Source organism: Andrena cerasifolii, chromosome 3, assembly GCF_050908995.1.
Source record: "Andrena cerasifolii isolate SP2316 chromosome 3, iyAndCera1_principal, whole genome shotgun sequence".
Taxonomy (NCBI): Eukaryota; Metazoa; Arthropoda; class Insecta; order Hymenoptera; family Andrenidae; genus Andrena; species Andrena cerasifolii.
The window spans coordinates 9,968,310-9,987,395 of record NC_135120.1 but is presented as its reverse complement, the minus strand read 5'-3'; the positions used below and the strand labels follow the sequence as shown (position 1 = coordinate 9,987,395).

Genomic DNA, 19,086 nt, shown 5'->3' with positions numbered 1-19,086 from the left:
TAATATTGGGAGAAAGAGCTTGCATTAGAACGAGGGCGAACTGCGAGAATTTATGGTGGCTATCTCGTGAATGTTTGCTTATATTACGAGATAATGCTTTGGGAAGGGCGTGGTTACCTGTGATGCATGTTTTGCTCGAATAAGAAAAATGTTTGCGAGTTATCGTAGAAAAATCGATAGTATTCTGCAGCGACTTTACGATAGCCTTTATTCCGCAGGAAAATCCTCGGATAACTATGGAAATATTAGCTCACATTTTCTAAAATGGGATAATAATTCATCGTATCGGAAAGGTTACCCTTTTTAGCATATACATCCATAGAGATCGATTTATTACGCAGCCAGGGTGAGAAGTTCGCCTCAGGGCTCATCTAACATTTTCATAACTTCATTCGTTCCGCGGCCAACATTTTGCATCGAACTATATGACTTCAATTTCGGGATCCCGTCCGTTGCAAGCGATTTACCTGGCAGAATTAAACAGCGCACCTTCGGCGTACGGTGCAGTCGATTAAATTTTGACCCAGTTGGCTCGCCAATTCTAAAGCTACGAATCCACGCGATGCCGCGCGCTGCAACGACTTCGTCCCCTGTTTCTTGATGCATTTTGGAATTGCAGAAACGATTCTACTGCAGTTCCGCTCACATCGATCTATCACACTACTGCCAGTAGCACTTTAGCTACTTAACTTAATGTTAAGACGCGTTCATTGCACGCGCAATTCGCAGGGGGGCATTCAGAACTTGAAGCTGAATTTCTCGAAGCGGCGAAGTCTCTTTCCGTTAACGGCGACTGATCGCTAATTCTAGCTGTCAATTTCCGGGTGTAATATTCGAGAATAGTTCATTCAAATGTGGTTCGTTTGTTGTATGAAATGAGGATCAGAGATTCAAGGTATACACCGCAGCGGAATTTCGAGACGATTCAACGCTCACGGTCTGAATGCTCCCTCCCGGCAGACTGGACAAGATGTTAGTTTATATGGAAGCGTAAAACGTGAACTCACCCCTTGAAACTGCTGGGCAAAGGTCGTGCGTCAAGACGGCAGTGCATAAAGACGATGCGGGAAGGAAGACATCGAAAACATCCATGGAGGACATATAGGGTGTCAGGCAGGACAGCATCGAGCAGCGGATTCAATACCATCGACGCCGATTCGTGGTACAGGCGTCGAGAGACACATTCAGACAGGGACAGATCGACCATCAACGTAAACTCGCGTTTAATTGTGTTTCGGTGGGTGAAAGTGACGGACAGGTGTGGCATCTCGAGCCTTCGCTCAAAACCTTTACCCCCCTTTTCGCCCTGTCTGTCTCTTGTCAGCGTGACGTTCCGCGAAACCTTTCGACCACTCGACGTTACTCGTTTCCTATCGCGAAATTGGAATTGCGTGGACATTCGCGGGCAGGGGGGAATCCGTTCGCCTGATTTTCTGTTTGGACTTGGAAACGAAGCAGCGGCAGCTCCTGCTTTTTCACACTCGAGCCACAGAGTTCTGTTTAAAGACTGTTTGTAATATTGAAGGAAAGGGAAGATAGCGCTTGCTTATGTCGATTTAAATACAGGTTACAGCGCAGTGCGGCAAATGGTGAGTATTAAAGTGTAGTGGTTAAAAAGAAGGAGGAATGGGAACACGAGTTCACATTCGTAGGACAATATTGAGTCACGTCGAGTAGCCACAATCACAAGGAAGTAACATCTAAGAGAAGAGTGCAGAAACAGGACGAGCATGGTGCATAGTTCCAGCTGCATAGCTGTGGAACTTTACGTCTGCTGACAGACGTTTAAGATCGTACAGGCTTCACTTCGTGATTTCACGTTAATGGAATCGTTGAATCAAACACTCCATCAATCGTACGATCTTACTGTGCATTTCTTAAAGGTTCGTAAGAAAATACTGGTGATCTTCAAGTTTAGAATCTACTAACACTTGACGTCTACTCCTATATTATTAGCATTCTACAGGGTGTCCGCGGGAAGACTGAACAGCTGGATATCTTCCTGCAACTGCTGGATATGTTCAGTCTTCCCGCGGACACCCTGTATACTTCCCTTCGTTCTGCTACATAAAAAATATCAAATTTTAATATAACAAAAAGAAAACTGCTGTGCACAGAATAAACAGTAGGTACAGCAGAACCAGTATTTTCTTTCCATTACTAATACCGATAGATATAATGTATATTTGGAATAAAAAAAAAGTGACAGAGGAGATGCATTCATCAGATATAGATATATATAGAGAGATATGCGTATAAATTACACAAATACGTCCGATGCACAAGAGACCGTGCCATGCAAGTGCACGAGACAGTGCAAGATCGTTTCACTCTTGAGGGCATTACGATTGTGCTCTAGGCACAGATATCGAGAAGACTAGTAGACGCGAGGAATATATATATATGTGTGTGTGTATGTCTATAAATTCATCTAATTTCGATACACGGGAATGCCACATGTACCATAGACCGTGCACCTTCAATCCTTGCAATCTTGGACGTAACAGCGATGACATGAATACGTGACGATGAAATCGTGTCCATCGAATCATACTCACGCGATCTTTTCGCTGGGCGATCTCCATGGAACGTCGTCGTCCATTTCATCCTCGGACTCGTCACCTTCGTGGTCTAAGGACTCCTGACCAGGAAGATGCAGGGTGGAGCTCGTCAGCATGTCTGGCACAGGTAGGATGCTTGGCCTTCTGCTCCCTGCGTTTTAATCGCAAACTTTTGCATCGCTATTATGTTTAGGCGCGCCTAATACCTTGGTATGCACATACGAATTTATGCAACTGAAATATAATTATTTAATATGCTCGATATGTTATAGTGTGATCATAATTGAAAGCTATCACCTCGAGTGGTTAATGTTGGTGTCGACTTTGTTTATTAACATAGCTGCTAAGAATAAAATTTCTACACCAATTTATGATTAGTTTTATATGTTGATGCTTTGAAAACCAATTTGTATAGAGGATTGTACGCGACAAGTGTTGCTTTTGTATTAAAACTGTGTCGGATCAACTATGGTTGACTTGTACTACTGGAAACGTGTCGTAGTCGCAGTTGCGCTCAAGCTAACAAGGGGAGGACACCATGTGCTAGACATCGATTTCGATGAGCCTTGGCACGATGGATCTATGTCGAAAATAAGTAAACAGGTCTGGGTTAGGTGTGGGTTAGAAAGCAAAAAAGAATTTATAAAAAAAAATAATTTATAAATTTTTTTTTTAACGTGACGATATCATCAAAAGGAACCTTGACACCTCCAGAAGGGAATTCACCGCGGGCGCCAGGGTAGTTGTGGGATTTTTACCCACTAAGACCCTACGGCCACTATGAAATTTTTAATAATTTCCATGTAAATATCTCTATTATTAAGGCCTATTGGCTGAAACGCTCGGACACCTATTTACTTATTTTCGACATAGATCCATCGTGCCAAGGCTCATCAAAATCGATGTCTACCACATGATGTCCTCCCCTTCTAATTGTAAGTGGATAGCGCGGTTACAAATTAACGTACCTCTCCTCTGTGTAAGAATCTCGGGACTGAGAAGATTCGGATTCGGTTCGATTGATCGTGGAACGTCCAAGTGGTTCCCAGTGATCGGCGTCTGTGGCGTAGATCCTCCGTCTTTCAAACATTGCCGCGAATCTCCGAATCCCCCTGGATCAAGGTACGTTGCTGTGAAATTCAACGTCAATTGTGGATAATTAATCCCTAAAAATCAAATTTGTAAATCAATGTCGAAAATACTATACTTTGTTACGTATCATGACAGGAAACATGTGAAATCACTTTATTATTGAAACACGTAGTAAAGCATGACATATGTATGAATGAATGTTTTGTATGCTACAAACGTCTATCGATGTGATATAATCAAATCAATGGCAACGTGGTGCTGTAAAGTAAATTAAACAATTTCAATATTAGAGACATATCTTGACTATAGAATATTACACTAATTGATTATTGATTAGTCTACGATTCATAGCTACCATATTTCAAGTTTCAAACTACAAGCCATAGCATTTTTTTTTGGCCTCGCTTCCATCTGCCTGTTAAAAATTAATTGCAAGAATAACTCTTTAGAACTATTGAAGCTCCCTTACTCCGTGTGCGTCGAATTAACCCATTCGTTAACAGTTAAAATGTACAAATTGCTTTCTGTGGTAACTGGAAGAAACGCAGTCGCCTTTGGGATGAATTTAAATGAAATTTAATTGTGATGGTATAATTAAAGATGTATCGTGGTAACACTAGTCGTGTTTCGCCACGAATAAATAAATGGGTTATGTAAAATGTGTTGAAGTCCGGTTAATTAAAGCTACCCGAATGTAAATAAGAGTATGGATACACGCATACTCCTCGCTAATAACATGCAAGTAAAATAATTAACGGAAAGGAAAAACGTTCCTTCTACGACAGCACGAAGCCATGCTGAAGCATGTCACTCAAGCATATGCACATCACAAGAAATTACGAAAATAGATGTTACGTAACTTAGCAGCGCAAGTGAAACCTATTCTTAGGGACTACGATTGTCACGTACGAAAGTGATATGCACATTTCGATCTAATCCAAATAGAATGACAAATCTGTCACGATGCATCGGAAACAAATAACTGCCAATCAGTATCGACGTTACTTCTCCGTGAGACGATCCAAAAGAATTTTCGCTTTATTGATAATCCCCACAGTACGAAATCATAATACACACACTACGATCTAAACCACGATAAGAACAATCTCCACTACGAGGCACGAACCTATCACCCACAATTCGATCACAGACAAGAAGCCTCAGGCCCCTCGAACAGAAACCCGCGCAAGGGTGTACCTGACAAATCGCCATCGTGAACGCGCGTGAACCACCCTCTTCGAGATCCCGGCGCACTGTTCGCAACGAATCGGCGCGTATGAAATGTCGATCGGAAACTAGCCACATAGAGATCGAAGATGAAGCACGCGGACAGGTGTCAGCGAGAAGAATTATACGGAGGAAATAATAAAGAGAGAAGATAGGAGCAGAGCGCATGCGACACTCACGGTGGACATCGGATGCGAGCATGTTGTGGTGTTCGAGTGGTGTGGGCGTGCTAGGGAGGACCTGCAAAATGACCTGTGGGGCCCTGTGTGCCTGTGTGCCGTGCACCTCCTGTCCACGGGGCCCCGTACAGGTCGTCTCCTGCCTGCCGCAAGCTGTTTCGTTCAGCATATTGTTACAACTGTTGGAATAGCGACGGTGCTCGTCGGCACCGGGCTTGTTTGCTGTACCGTTCCCATCACCGCCGGCGATCGTGTAGCTGGTCGAGATCGTGGTGGTGGTCGTCGCGGTGCACGCCACCATCCCGGAGTTCAGCGCCGCGGTGTTGTTGGCGGCGGCGGCGGTGTTGGCGTTGGCGTTTGGACCACCGGTCGCGTTCCCCGTCCCGTCTGTCTTGGTCTCGACCACCACCTGCGTCCCCTCCACGGCCGTTCCAGTTTGGTTGTTCGCCACCACGAACGCGGAGTTCTCTTCTTTCGTGATGCTCATGTAGTAGCAGGTGTCCGTCTTCTTCATTATGTGACGGGGGCCTTGACATTGCAAAGGATTAGAAGAGATACAACCACGAGGAGAGGCAGTGATGTATAACATAAGGAATCTTCTGTCTCAAGCCTCGAGGGTCGCGGAACCGTTGATGATCGATGGTATATGTTGGAGGATAGATGGGAAGGTAGTCTCTTGTGTCGCAGCTGTAGCTATGGTGGACGGATACTTCTGACGGGATATCAAGTTTGCGCTAGGAGAGGCTCGCGTTTTATTCCGCCGAGGGAGTGAAGATTATTCAAGAATGAAGAAATTTTCATGGTAGAATGTTACCAGGGTTGAGGAGGATGGTGTCCTCGTAGAACTCTGGAAGTTCGGCCGGCCTGACCGCGACCAGCGCCACCCCGTATTTTCGATGGCTGTGGAAGGACGCGTACGTGAAGGACTTCCCCTCGTACTCGCCGAAGAACCGCGAATCACCGAGAATAATGTGGTAAATCTCGTTCCCGGAACATTTGCCGTAGAGCCTGTGCCATTCCTCCTGTGATTGCTGGCCTTCTCTGATAGACAAATGCGCGATATTATTTCGCGCTCCGCCCAGGCGGGGACGACCCCTCGCGGCTACTTCAACTTACTGTCCTCTGGAGGTGTGCAGCAGAAGGGTGACCAGGGTGGAGGCGCCTGGGCAGGTGCAGTTGTTCGCTAAAAGGGCGTACTTGAACTCGTCTTCGCACACCACGTGCTCCGCGAACTTCACGTGAAGCTTGTTCTCCGGACGGAAGATTTGAACGTACTGAGGAACATTCGGCGCGAAGTCTTTCACCGCCCACGACCTGTCGTTAACCATGAAGATACTCGACACCGTGCAATGACACATCCCGACGAAATCTTCCAGGGCATCACTGACCTGAGTATCGTGTGTTCGTCAGCAGCGGTTTTGTCGGCGTAATTCCTCGCAGCGAGCACGAAGCAGGCTTCTGCTTCGTTCATCCTAGCCCTGGTAAGATCGTTGTCCTTCAGGCAGGATCCTTGAATGTAGATTACCCTCTGCGCCCAGATGGGCACCTGCAGGATCATCCTCATCGTGGTATCCAGCTCCATCGGCGACAACAGTACCACGTAATAGTCCTATGTAGAAGGAAACACGTCCATCGAGTCTCTGTTAGACAGTTGCTCGACACGATCGGGCAGTGCATAGCAGTGAATGTGAAAGCTACTTGCAGGGATCGTACGCGTAATGCGAAACATTGAATCGCGGTAGAAAACGAATCCGGATTCGACGAAGCTCAGGGAATTTTACGAAAGTAAGTAAGTACGATTGAATCCTCGGACCTGTAGCAACGGATGCGCATAAAACTCGTTGAGGAAATCCATGATAGTGTCAGCTTGCAGCGTTGTGCTGCAGACCACCACGTGCTTCTCGCTCTGCGCTCTGTGCGACGAGTACGAGCCACCCAACTTCTGCCTCTCCATCCACGTGAAAGCCAACTGCTCCAACTGTTCGTGAAATAACGTAAAAATTCGTAACACAAAGTCGTAACTCATCCTCTCCCACTCTGAGCTCTCTCCAAATCACTGCTTCTTAATTTGCTGCAATCTGTCACAGTAGATTGCATACACTGAGTCTGTTTATAATCTATCAATTGCGTTATTTAAGTATAAAAGTATTGGTATATTTCAGAATCGAGTGAATTCCGTTGGGGCACGTGTACGCGTCCAAAGGACTTGCTGCTTGACGGAATATTCGTGCACCCCGTGCGACTGACAGGTTTGACAGACGAATCGCACGGTTATCACTGTCATCGCTATTCCCATCGTCCACTGACGTCACGTTTGGTACCATCCCCTGTCATTAGTCAAGGATCTCAGGGCAACACGTAGGATAACGTATTTGGGTTAGGATCTAGAGATCGGACGATTTAATTACGCGTTCGTCACTCACGTCCGATAATTAGCTTTCAAGAGGGAGCTTGACGTACATGAACTTGACGTATCGGGGAGTTTCATCGAGACCCGAAAAAGCGCTCCGAAATTCGTTTGCCTGCCAGTGTACTAATATTGCGCTGTAGGAGGACATTATACTTGATAACGGGTAATTGATATTTTCATTCATTTAGAATAATATGCTATCATGAATATGAGTTGACAATACTCCTTAACAGGGTAAATATATTTCTGTTTAAGAGCTGTTCATCTTTTACTCCGTTTTATCGACAGGGTTAAACTAACAACAGTGTAAAGTTAAGTTAAATATCTTCAGGGATTGCAACGCGTGATTTCATTCTGCACTTTTATCAATTTTCTATGAAGTTCCAACTTTGTCTCGCAATCAGAATTTACAGGCTTTCATTTACCCACTTATTGTTAGCTTGTTTCGCGTATAAAAGTCCCCCAACGTTACGTGCTTCTGCGTTTTTGTAAAACAATGACCGCGGCGAAATCGATGCGGCTTTTACGACCGTTGGGAAACGCGAGCGCGTCATTCCTCCCCCGAAACAGTCGTTAAGTGAGAAATAAAAATTTTATGCCAGCAGCAATTCTTGAAGCAATAAATATTCTCTTAGCTGTGAATAGCAGGAAGTAAAATTCCAACGCTTCCTGCCTTTGTTAGCTTCTTTATAGCGAAGCATCAAGTTAAATATCGTAAAAAGGATCATTGAACCAACGCCTCGATAACACCGAACGAAATAAAGCGTTTGGATATCGATACATCCAGCACGTAAAATGAAAATTTCACATAAATTTTGACAAGAAAGATGAAAATCACTGCTGATTTACAAAAAGATTTAAAAACGGCAATTTGATAAACCTTTAATTACTAAACTTCAGTAATGAAAGTTAGAAACATCAGCGAATTTTATAATCGCTTGACTCAGCAGATCGGAATCATTACCAATCAACTAAGAAACTAATTCTGGAGTAGGGGAGACCGGAGCTAGTTGACTAATTTTTAACATTTCTAATTTTTATAAATAGACAATTGGTATTTTATTGACTTGTCGCACACCAAGAGTTTACAAATTCCATTAGGTATACAGGCTTAATTTTTAAAATTGTTTCAATTGAGTCTAGGTGGTAGTTTTTATTATATTTAGAGTAGTGAGACGAATAAGTCAACAAACCCCGACTGTGGGGTTAGTTGTGGTAGACACCGATTTTGATGAGAAAAAAATTTATAAAGTATTTTTTTTCGGTGCATACATCTTCAAAAGGCACCCTGACGCCTCCAGAAGGAAATTTCCCGCGTGCGCCAGGGTAGTTGTGGGATTTTTACCCACTAAGACCCTACGGCCACTATGAAATTTTTAATAATTTACATGTAAATATCTCTATTATTAAGGCCCATTGGCAGAAACGCTCAGACACCTATTTACTTATTTTCGACATAGACCCAGCTTGCCAAGGCTCATTAAAATCGGTGTGTACCACATGGTGTCCTCCCCTTATTAGTCAAGAAACCCCGTCCGACATTGTCAACATGTTAAAGGTCGTACGTACAAAACCTCCACGCACCGGATAAAATAAAATACCCTAAATTATAGTGAATGTATCACCTTTCCGCAAGATATTCACGAAAAAACATCAAGCAATACTTAGTGGACAAAAATTCATAAATAGTCGAAACATAAATATTTACTTCCCACCGACCTTTTTAGATTTTTCATTCTCACTGATAGAACACGCAAGTTTTTGTCACGGCGACACATTAAATGGCAAGCTGGTCATTCATGTGCTTCAATATCGCGAATCGCAGCATAATTTATAACATAATACAACAATTAAAGGGAATCAGTCAACTAACCCCGTTAGTCAACTAGCCCCGGGCTCCCCTAATCCTAGTAACGCTTCGCGTTAATAAAAAAAAAAGGTCCCTACGTACCTGTGTAGGTAGAACTATAAGAGCGACGCAGATCATGATGACCATGTAGAGCTGCGAGGGCCAAATGTCAGGTACAAAGTCCCCGTAACCGACCGTAGAAAACGTCACCACAACGTAGTATGTACTTTGAAACAGATTCAAATGCCTGTGCCCTGCCCTCTGGAAGTGTTGGATCCCGCATACGCTGAAAACGAAATGGGAAAGTGTCGTTCCGTGTCCTGTTTCCACGGGATTACAGTCTGCGGGGTAGTGAAATCCCCAACGTCTACGTATGTGTAGTATTCTGTCGTTGTCGTGGGGACCAATCGTACAATTAGTCGTTTCCTCGAGGATCAAGGGACGCGTTTCGAGATCCTTTTATCTCGGAGGAGCGACCCAAGCAAAGAATCGCGGGAAGGTCGAGGACCATTTGAAACACGGAGCTTACCTCCCAAAGAATATTCACAAACATCGAGCTTCCATTATGCAAGTAACCTCGCTTGACACCAATATCGGGAGCCTGTATTTGTACACCTTGAATTCGTCTGTTTATTTGATATTTGTTTGGGGTGTTTGTATAATAATTACGGGAAGGGAGGATCTTCCTACGTATACCATGTGCTTATAGTACCTATCCTCGATTCTTCTATTAAATCGTCCTGCATACATTTTATACTGAAACACTGTTGAATTTGAACTTGTTGTTCAAATTCGTGTTTCAGGGCTCTCAGATGGATCCATCGGCTTTATTGACAATAAGGTGAATGTCCCAATTTCTGCTCATGTCCCCATTTCTGATCATTTCGTATTTTTCTTATTATTGTATGCGTTACGTTTGTACTATAGTTGCAACAGAATAATTCTAAATTATTTAAACATTCACGCGAGTGTTGCACGAGCTTGGGGCAATACATACATCGCTATTTTTCATGAGCAGAAATACGGACATTTAGAGGATTATATATTTAATTAGAAATTACTAATATTTAACAATCTTGAAGTATCTTTCTTAAATAGTTTTTGAATTGGTGGATTTATTATTAAAGAATTAATCAATTACTCTGCAAATTTTGATCACAAACAAATTCTTTACACGTTCTTTATGACGAGTTACCTCTTAAATGAGCAGAAATTGGGACATTCACCTTAATACGAAGCGAAAGGGTAGATCGAACAAGAATCGATGAGGGATATTGCTCTTTTAATTGGACGTTTCGCGTTTGTCTGCGTCAACGGGTGTGAGAACTATTTCTCGAGGAAATATCGGAAACATTTCTCGCTTTCCAGATAGTGTCGTGCCTCGTAATCCCGTACGCGTCTATTGTCATCGGTATTGGTGCTGTATTATCGATATCATGCACAGTGAAGAGCTAGTCGAGGTAATTCGACGAGATATTCCGGGGAATGTCGATGAGTCAAATCAGCGTCTTTAGTTGATGCTTCACTCGTACAGAAAGAATTTATTGGAGTAATAAAGTACTTAGGAGAATTCGATTCTATTTTAGATCCGTCCGAATGTGAGGGGTAGTTCCACTGTAATTGAGAGAAGCAGAATCGACAGGCTGCATTTCTTTATAATTCTATTTTCGATCAGCAAGGATTACGACAGAATTTTGCAAGTACGATTTTTTTTATTATTTCATTTGTACGATACACTGTTTATTTCATTGGTTTTTTAATTAAGTTGGCGATTGTTTGGATCGACTCTTCGTTTTGTAACTGGCAACGAGTGGTCCAGGATTTGTTTGCTCGCGGAAATTTACCGGGCACGCGTAACGGAGAAATTAAAAACGTACTCAAGCGTGGTTATATCTAGACGTACAAGCTTGATGAATTGAAATTGAAATTGAAAATTGTAGAGTGGGCGATATAGTTAAAAATTAAGCTTCTGGGGATTACGCGAGATTCATGCCTCCTTAATGCGTCGGGATATGATATTTTTCCCTCGTTTATATTTATCGTATGCTAGGAGATGCCGCAAAACTCTACGCGGACCACGCACGTCAGCAGACAATTTAATTCCGAGATATTCATTTTCATTTTTCTCCCGATCTGACTACCATTTTCTCTGCCTGCTCGAATATACGCGCGAACTTTCCTTATTACTTTAATGCGTAGAATCCATCCCAACGAAGCATCCCACAGTTTCGTTAATACTCTGCGCACTTGTGCCACAAGACTATCCTGTTGCAAACGTAGTAACTCGGTTTGCTGTAAACTCTACAAGTAGTCGTTGTAACGAAGTGCCCCCGTAACTATACATCTTGCAAGTACGACAAGCCATTCGTAAAGCGGCCGTCGTGCGGTGTTTCTCGGTGACAGTGAAATAGATAACGTCCAGTCTGCCACAATAACCGAACGAGAATGTAATAAATCTTCCCTCATTAGGCGCCAGGCGCTATCTATTCCCTTTTGTGCGTGGTGCGCGTATCCTTTTCCGAGGCTCATCGTGGATTGCATATGAGAAAGTATCTTTGAATCAGCGAAATATTCTAAACTTCCATAGTCAACGATTCTTTAAACTGTTTAAAATATATAGATACAAAAGTAAGCACTGCATATCAAATTCGTAATTAAAAAAATATTAAATTAATAAGGACGGCAATATTGTTTTTGCACCTGGGCGGCGAAAACCCAGGAACGGCCCTGCATCTATCCGTCACTCGATTGCAATAGGTCGACGAAGGGGACATCGCGGAGAACGGGGCCGTTTACCTCGCTTCTTTTCGAAGGGGCAACCCTACACGGACAAGGCAACATACGCGAGTACTTCGCAAGCGGTGGCCCCTTCCCGCTTGAGAAACGACTTCTGAATAACTGGAAGATTGTCCAAGAGATAGGGGGGCATCCGGCCGCCCTTGTACCAGCGGGCAGAGCCGCAGCAAGGGCGAGCTTACAAGTACGTCGTTCTAGAACCACACCGTAAATAATGAATCACGACGATCGATGGTGATACCAATCCATCTGCACGAGCCGCCACGATTACTTATTAACATCTGTCCCACATTACGATCTGGGTCAATCAGCCAAGTTTTGCCCTTTGCCGCTCCTCGATTCCGCAATTTCTTCGGGCCGGTATTGCGTACACCGCGTCGAAAATGCCCGGGCGCCAGCGACAGGGACAATATCGCGTGATTGCTAGCGTGCACGCCACGGAAAGTTGCTGGCACAGAGACGGCCAATGTCATTCGTCGTCAACGCAAGTTTTTCCCATTCTCCCTCGCGGAGGGTCAGCAGAGTTTCGAAAGTCCATCGTTGCGGGGGTTCAAGGATAGGGCGACATTCGTGCGGACCGTTGAAAGTGTCACGCTCCGGGAGTAATTCCGCGGACAATCGGATTAATTATTTCGACGTCGCATAGCTCTCCCTGGACGATGGTGCACGATTACTTTTATCAAGCCAGCAAACGAGTATAAAGGTGGTTTCGGATTTTAATAAATCGTGCCAGGTTCACGTGTACTACTACCCTTTGTACCACTGCCGTGGCTTAACGTTCCCTTTCATTTCTGCCCCGGATTACTGCGTTCGCGATCGAACATGGTATGTAACTTTTCGAACAAACGACGGGTGTAATGAAGTTCAGGGGGAAATGGCTTTCGTTGCCGGGCGGGCGATTCTGTTTGCCGTCACGCGCAATATTTAATGGAGAATTTTATTCCCCTCCTCGATTGGGAGGAACGACGTCCCTTCGTCTCGAAACATTTAGTTCCCGTAAACCAGCGATGATTGTTAAAGTGCACACCTGAAACTGAGTCACCACTGTAATTCCTGTACCTTTCTGATTAATTCTCGACCGGAGAAAGATTCTCTTGCTGGTTTTTGGTTTTTCAGAAATTATTCCATGATTTTTGGTTTCTCGACCTAGTTCTCCACCTAGTGTGTCCACGTTTCCAACGAGTATCAAGGTGGATTCGTAAATAGAAGCGTCTGTTCTTGGTGTTCAACCGCGCAAAACTTTTGCATTTACTCGCGTAAATGCAATACGGCTTGTATGCAAGCAACCCGGCTCCACCGTTTTGCGTAAAGTTGAATAACGAGTGAGAATAAGGCTGATAAGGCGGCCGAGGGAAGTTGACCGACACGTCGGCAGAATTTTAATTCTCTTCTTTAGCATTAGTATGTGCGTTATGCGGTGGAGAATAAAAGTTAGAGAGAGAGAGGGATGCTAGCAGGTAGGAAATATATAATCAAACACACAATTTTCAATGGAACTGCACCACTTGATATGGTAAAGAGTTCATTAAAATTCAGGTGAAAGTGTGCACGAGCCTGAAGACGTATTCGCGATGTTACTCACCTAGTAAAGATAAGGCACAGTAACGTAGCGCTAAGGATCATCAGTTGCTGACTCAAAGCTGACTGGGACCTCTGCATGGCTCTGTGTAAATCGTTCTGCAACATGAGTGTCAACGACGATTTAGTACAGCTAAAGGAAACAGGGCGGAGTACAGTTCAGGTGAATTACTTACGAACATATTTTCCAAGGAATGCTTTGCCAACCAGCAATTTAGGAACACCGGAATGAATAGGTTTCTCATTGGTGGATAAAGTAACTGAAAACACAATTTGGCATTTGTTGGTATGACGTAACTGGTACATAGAAAGTTATCGCGATAACAGAATTGCTAAATAATTACGTTCAGTGCGAGAAAAGATCTTTCTCTATTTACAGTAAAAAAAAAAGAAAGGGTGGCGTTAAATTTCCGTGAACATTAAGTTAGGATTACGTTTACCATTCTCGAGGCCAGATTTATTTATACCCCGAGGAACAAAATGGTTTAGAAGCGGCTACGAAACCCCATGGACTGGGATTTCAGTGTCTCGCTGGAACGGCGGTGAAGAGGCACGAAACTAATGAGACTAAGCCAATTAAACCCGAAAGCGCAAGCCCCCCTGATGGCGTTACACCCTATTCACGTTCAGATCAAGGTTAATCCCTGTAGGGTAGATAGAGATCGATACTTCGCCGAGATCGTGTACAATTAGTGGTTTAAAGAAAGAAACGGCATCACGCTCCTTAGATTGTAATCAAGCCAATTCACATCTACGTGGCCTCCATAAGCTTCCCAGTTACTCAAATAAAACCTTAACTAATCCGTAACTTGGAATTAAATTTGATTCAAGTGTTCCGAATTAACAGCAGACAGGAGAAGTAAACCGAATTGAACTTTGCATTCGCACGTGTCTGCTTAATAGCTGACTCGTACTACTGTCAACGATCGTCTCTAGCGAAGCTGCGCGAATAGTCGCCCGGATTCGAATAAACTATGCTGCTGCAATTACTGACAGCGGATTGTATTAAAATTCGATAGTGGCAGACCAAAGCTTACGAATATTAATGCCGAGCCCGACGCAACAAGTACGTTGTGCCTTTAATCAAGAAACTAAATTCTGTTACCGTCGTTCATAATGGCGTAGCGCAGATGTTTGGAATTCTGCGACCATATATTGACAGTGCATGCTCAATTGAATCAGCGCAAATGCAACAAGTTCTCTGCCCTTTCGCCACGGCGCTCGTTAACAGACCGAGTGACCGTCGGCCGCGCATTGTAGGTTGCGATTCGGCCAAATAAAGTCCCATTAGAATCCTTTGATGTTGCGTGCCAGGGGGACGTAAAACGTGGCGATTTCTATCGGTGCTCGGCGAAATGGAGTTCTGAAGGAATCGCGCGGCTGATATAATTCGTTTTATTGCCGGCAAAGAGCCCCGAGCGCTTGGAAACCGTTCTCCAGCGTGTTCCGCGGGTTTGTTATCAAATCGCTCCTTAATGAATCATTTTACAGCTCTATGCACGCGTTTCGACGCTTGGGAAATCTAACGAACGAATTGCCCGGCAATTCCAGGCGAGATTCTTTAGCTCGATCTTTGTAACCTCCGCGTTTATTTAATATTTCCACTCTCGTCTCTTTTTTAATCTAACGGCATTAGGCCCTTTGACGTGCTCAGCCGATACCACTTCATTTTGTTCCTTCGTGTTTGATGGAAATACGGGAAAAACATTGTATCAGTTATGTAGAGCGTGTAATTTTCAACGAATATATTACGCGAGCTATTACATAGGAATCTACGCGGGGAAATAAATTCCTGCGAATTTAATAGGGTCTAATCTACTCGTCGGGAATATTACGCTGTAGCGAATAAATCGTGCATGCTGCCGTGACTCACCGTGATCGTGAATGGTATAGTGTTGACGAGCTCCAGGATGAAGTGGAAAGAGAGAAGCTGCTGCCAGACGTTTCCCTGTGAACATGACGAGGACAGCTCAACAAATCCAGCGATTATTTACAGAAAATGCAAAGTGCCATAAACGTTCCAAGAACAGAGCAACACAGCCGTCCTGCACTTTCCACCGGTATTAACGCAGTCCTGGCGGCCGAGCTGTCAATTGCGCCCAAAATGTTATTCTAAATCAACAGGTGCTTCGTTAATTTCCGAAAACTGGCCCAATGTTCTCTACGGGTTCCCGGGCTGGCAAGCTGGCTCGCATAGGTAAATATTAATTCAAACAATGCTTAAACATTGGCTTGTTCAATTTAGCGAAATCATTCGGGACCCAACGTTAAACAACGCCCTAAGTTTTAGCAGAATTTAAGCACGGAATATTAATCGCTAAATCACTGGCAATAACTATTGAGAACTTTGAACGGAAGATCGTACGTATGTTTTCTATAGATGAGTTTTTTGATTCTATAAAAGATACTTTTTATGGTAGTTTATTACAGTATTTTCTCCTAAAGGGATTCAGTATGAAGATTAATTATGCTAGCTTATTTACCAAGTCTTTCGCCAACGTACTTGTATCGCGTTTTAATTAAATCAACCGACAAATATTCCTTGGAGGGTACATCATGCATCATAATGTCTCATCTTGTAACGTGGCTAGTCGACGTACACCTCGCCGCAGATCGAAAACTAAATTGCAAAGCCGCACATCTTAGGTGATTTTCCGTCCCACGGTATTTCTGGACGTGTTCCGCAGAGATGAATCGATATTTTAATTAGACGCCGCTGGGAAGAATTGAAGAGCTCCTCGACGAATATTTGCATCCACGTGAAAATAATTTCAGCAAGGAAAAGCACACTTATTTGTACTCTTGAACACGAATGAATTATTCAAGCTACGCGAACTTATCGGCTGAATGAATTATCTGAAATTCTGCAAGCAATTTGACCGGCGCACGTTTATGAAATCGCTCTCCGGCGATCAAATAGTGGCGTGTCAATTGTCAAATGAATTTCGACTCGCCGCCCGTGCCTTTGCGAAGTAGCGGAAAGCTTACGTTGTAATATAAAATTTACTGCCGCTACGCCGGCGTAAAATACCAAATTGAAATAGTTTAATATAAGGCACGATTGGCGCAAGATTTTATACCCTTCATATTGTGAGTGTTGCTCGGGAATCCCACAGTAAAGCAAAGCGAGATTTTCTACAGCCGTGGGATGTCGAGGTAAAAGTTGCCGGCGGGAAAGTTTGTTGCAAATCAACGTGTACAATTCGGCAATTCCAAGTTCGCGCGAGCTGAATGTACAAACACTGTATGAAAGATCGAGCGAAGCCCTGGGAAGCACGGAACATCACCGGGGGGTTAACAACTGCGATGCAAATTCGTCGACATGCATTTCACAATCCTTTCCTAACTGAATTTACGCAATAACGTGACGTTATTTACCATTGTTTTGGCGCATCTGTAGGTAGCTGATATTCCTTAAGGGGGGATTCTCGTGTAGCAGCTTCCGAAAACTATGAATTTTTTTTTAAAAAGCTATTGTTAATATTGCATTAAACTCTTTTGGGATATAAGGAGGCATCTTTAAACTTGTAGAATTTTTCTTCTATGTCGATCCTTCTTGGAAGTGGAGGACAGGATTCCACAATAATTAATAAATAATAAGGAGGATCGACGATGCTCCTTATATCCCAAAAGTTTTTTAAAAAAGAATTCTTGAATATCAGTTACTTTTGGGTCTGTTAGACGAGAATCCCCCCTTAAGTGCGGAGAATAATTGAACACTTCTCCGCAGTATTGCTAGCAAATTAAACGCGATAGGCGTAGCTCGAAGAAATTATTTCATTTCAACATTCACGTTTCATCGTGTTTTTTTTTTTCGGGACTTTTTATGCTCTGTCTCGAGACGATCCAATATCCTCGAACAGAATGAATCCTCCTCGATTCAATGTCGCATACATCTTTCCGTTTCTATGAAACGAACAAGAAGGGACCGCTGGCATAAGCCCCTAGGTGCTCCTCAGATTCCCTTCCCTATTTCCGATCGAGATTCACAGAGGAATCCTTGGAAAAAAACTGTGCCACACTTCAGCAACCGACTAATCTCCCATTCGTATTCACCCATCGCGCATACATTTTCCATTTCGGTTCCCTTCTGTCAAGCTGTCGGCTGCTCGAACCTTTGTCACGCGTTACAGAAGAGGCTCCCACGATTTCGAGACGTTTCCGAGGGGAAAATATCCGTAGAGGACTAACAAGGCAAACGCAAAAGAGTAAACCTCGGGACACGAGCGCTTTTTATCTTCCACGACTATAATTTCATTCCTTCCTTTCATGCTTTCTTTTTCATACTGGGATTATCGTCCGAGGCCTCTGGCACAGTCGTGCTGTCATACTTCCCAAAGGTGCTGGAGGCTTTTCTTTTCTCTTCCACGTCGCCGGCCACGCGGATCAGAAAGACAGTCGGGAATTGTAACGTATACGCTGGAAGGCTGCGATTTTATTACGATCTCCCTATCTTAATCCTTTTGAGCAGAATATTGTACTTGAGAGAGGTCCACGACACAGTCTAGAGCTTCCAGAGATGTCTGCGCTTGGTAAAATCTCCTTTTCTTGGGAATCCCGACTTTCTGCATCACCTAGCATTCTCACCGTACCAAACTGCCGATTCGGAGATGTGGAATATGCTAATTAGAAATCTGTCCGTTTAAAATAACATTTATCCTAAACAGGATAGAAATTTATCCACGCTGCCGGAATGCAGGTAAAAAGCCGGGAAGGAAAATTCCAGCCCGGAAAATCTGCAAATCACCCTATCCGCTTCCTCGGTAGCTCGTTAAAGTGTAAACGAAGCTTAAAAGTCTTGCAGCGCACCTAGCAGATGGCGGAGCCTTTTGCAGGCCACTGCAATTATTAATATCCCCTGGGATTTACGAACAGCGGACAAATGCAATTTTCAGGGAAAAGCGCCGCGATCTCAAAGGAGGATGAAGCCTTTCAAATGCCGTTCCCTAAAGCTGCGAGCCCCGCTGTCGCGAAGAGGGCACCGCTCATTGAGGGATTCAACGAGCCTGGGGGCTCGTGAAATTTTCGCCAGTTTTTTCATTACCAATTGCCCATTCACTTACAAGCAGCGAAGCTTTGGTGACGTTAGAGTCGGCTAAGAACAGCGGGGACGCCGGTGAGTGAAGCATATTCAGCTCTCCCTTGTAAACAAGAAATTCCTCCTTCGTTAACTGCATTGCGAAAAACATGAGGAATTGGGTCGCCTCCCCTTAACGTAAGGAATACCCCATTCCGCTGGAAACGGGGATCAAAAGTAGCGTCTAAGATACAAGAATACTCGTGTTGCATGCAGGTTCGCATTACACGCGAAGAAGCGTGGAATTACAGTTGAAGCTTCTCACTGTTCCGAAGCACAAAATCTTGGACCGGCGAACTAGACCGTGCTCCCAGGAG

The 19,086-nt window shown here is 43.9% G+C and overlaps 1 protein-coding gene across 5 annotated transcripts in view; it reads right to left on the bottom strand.

Moving 5' to 3' along the window:
* The window catches only part of Slo2 (slowpoke 2), a 146,729-nt gene that overhangs the window by 10,340 nt on the left and 117,303 nt on the right, over positions 1-19,086 (bottom strand). For all 5 annotated transcript variants that reach the window (XM_076809180.1, XM_076809179.1, XM_076809176.1 and 2 more), the window contains 11 exons: positions 15,566-15,640; positions 13,869-13,952; positions 13,697-13,791; positions 9,421-9,604; positions 6,873-7,037; positions 6,448-6,668; positions 6,176-6,373; positions 5,874-6,100; positions 5,060-5,587; positions 3,530-3,691; positions 2,559-2,712 (listed from right to left, as the gene is read on the bottom strand). In XM_076809180.1, coding sequence (XP_076665295.1) covers positions 2,559-2,712; positions 3,530-3,691; positions 5,060-5,587; positions 5,874-6,100; positions 6,176-6,373; positions 6,448-6,668; positions 6,873-7,037; positions 9,421-9,604; positions 13,697-13,791; positions 13,869-13,952; positions 15,566-15,640 — 2,093 coding nt within the window. The remainder of the gene's footprint in view (positions 1-2,558; positions 2,713-3,529; positions 3,692-5,059; positions 5,588-5,873; positions 6,101-6,175; positions 6,374-6,447; positions 6,669-6,872; positions 7,038-9,420; positions 9,605-13,696; positions 13,792-13,868; positions 13,953-15,565; positions 15,641-19,086) is intronic.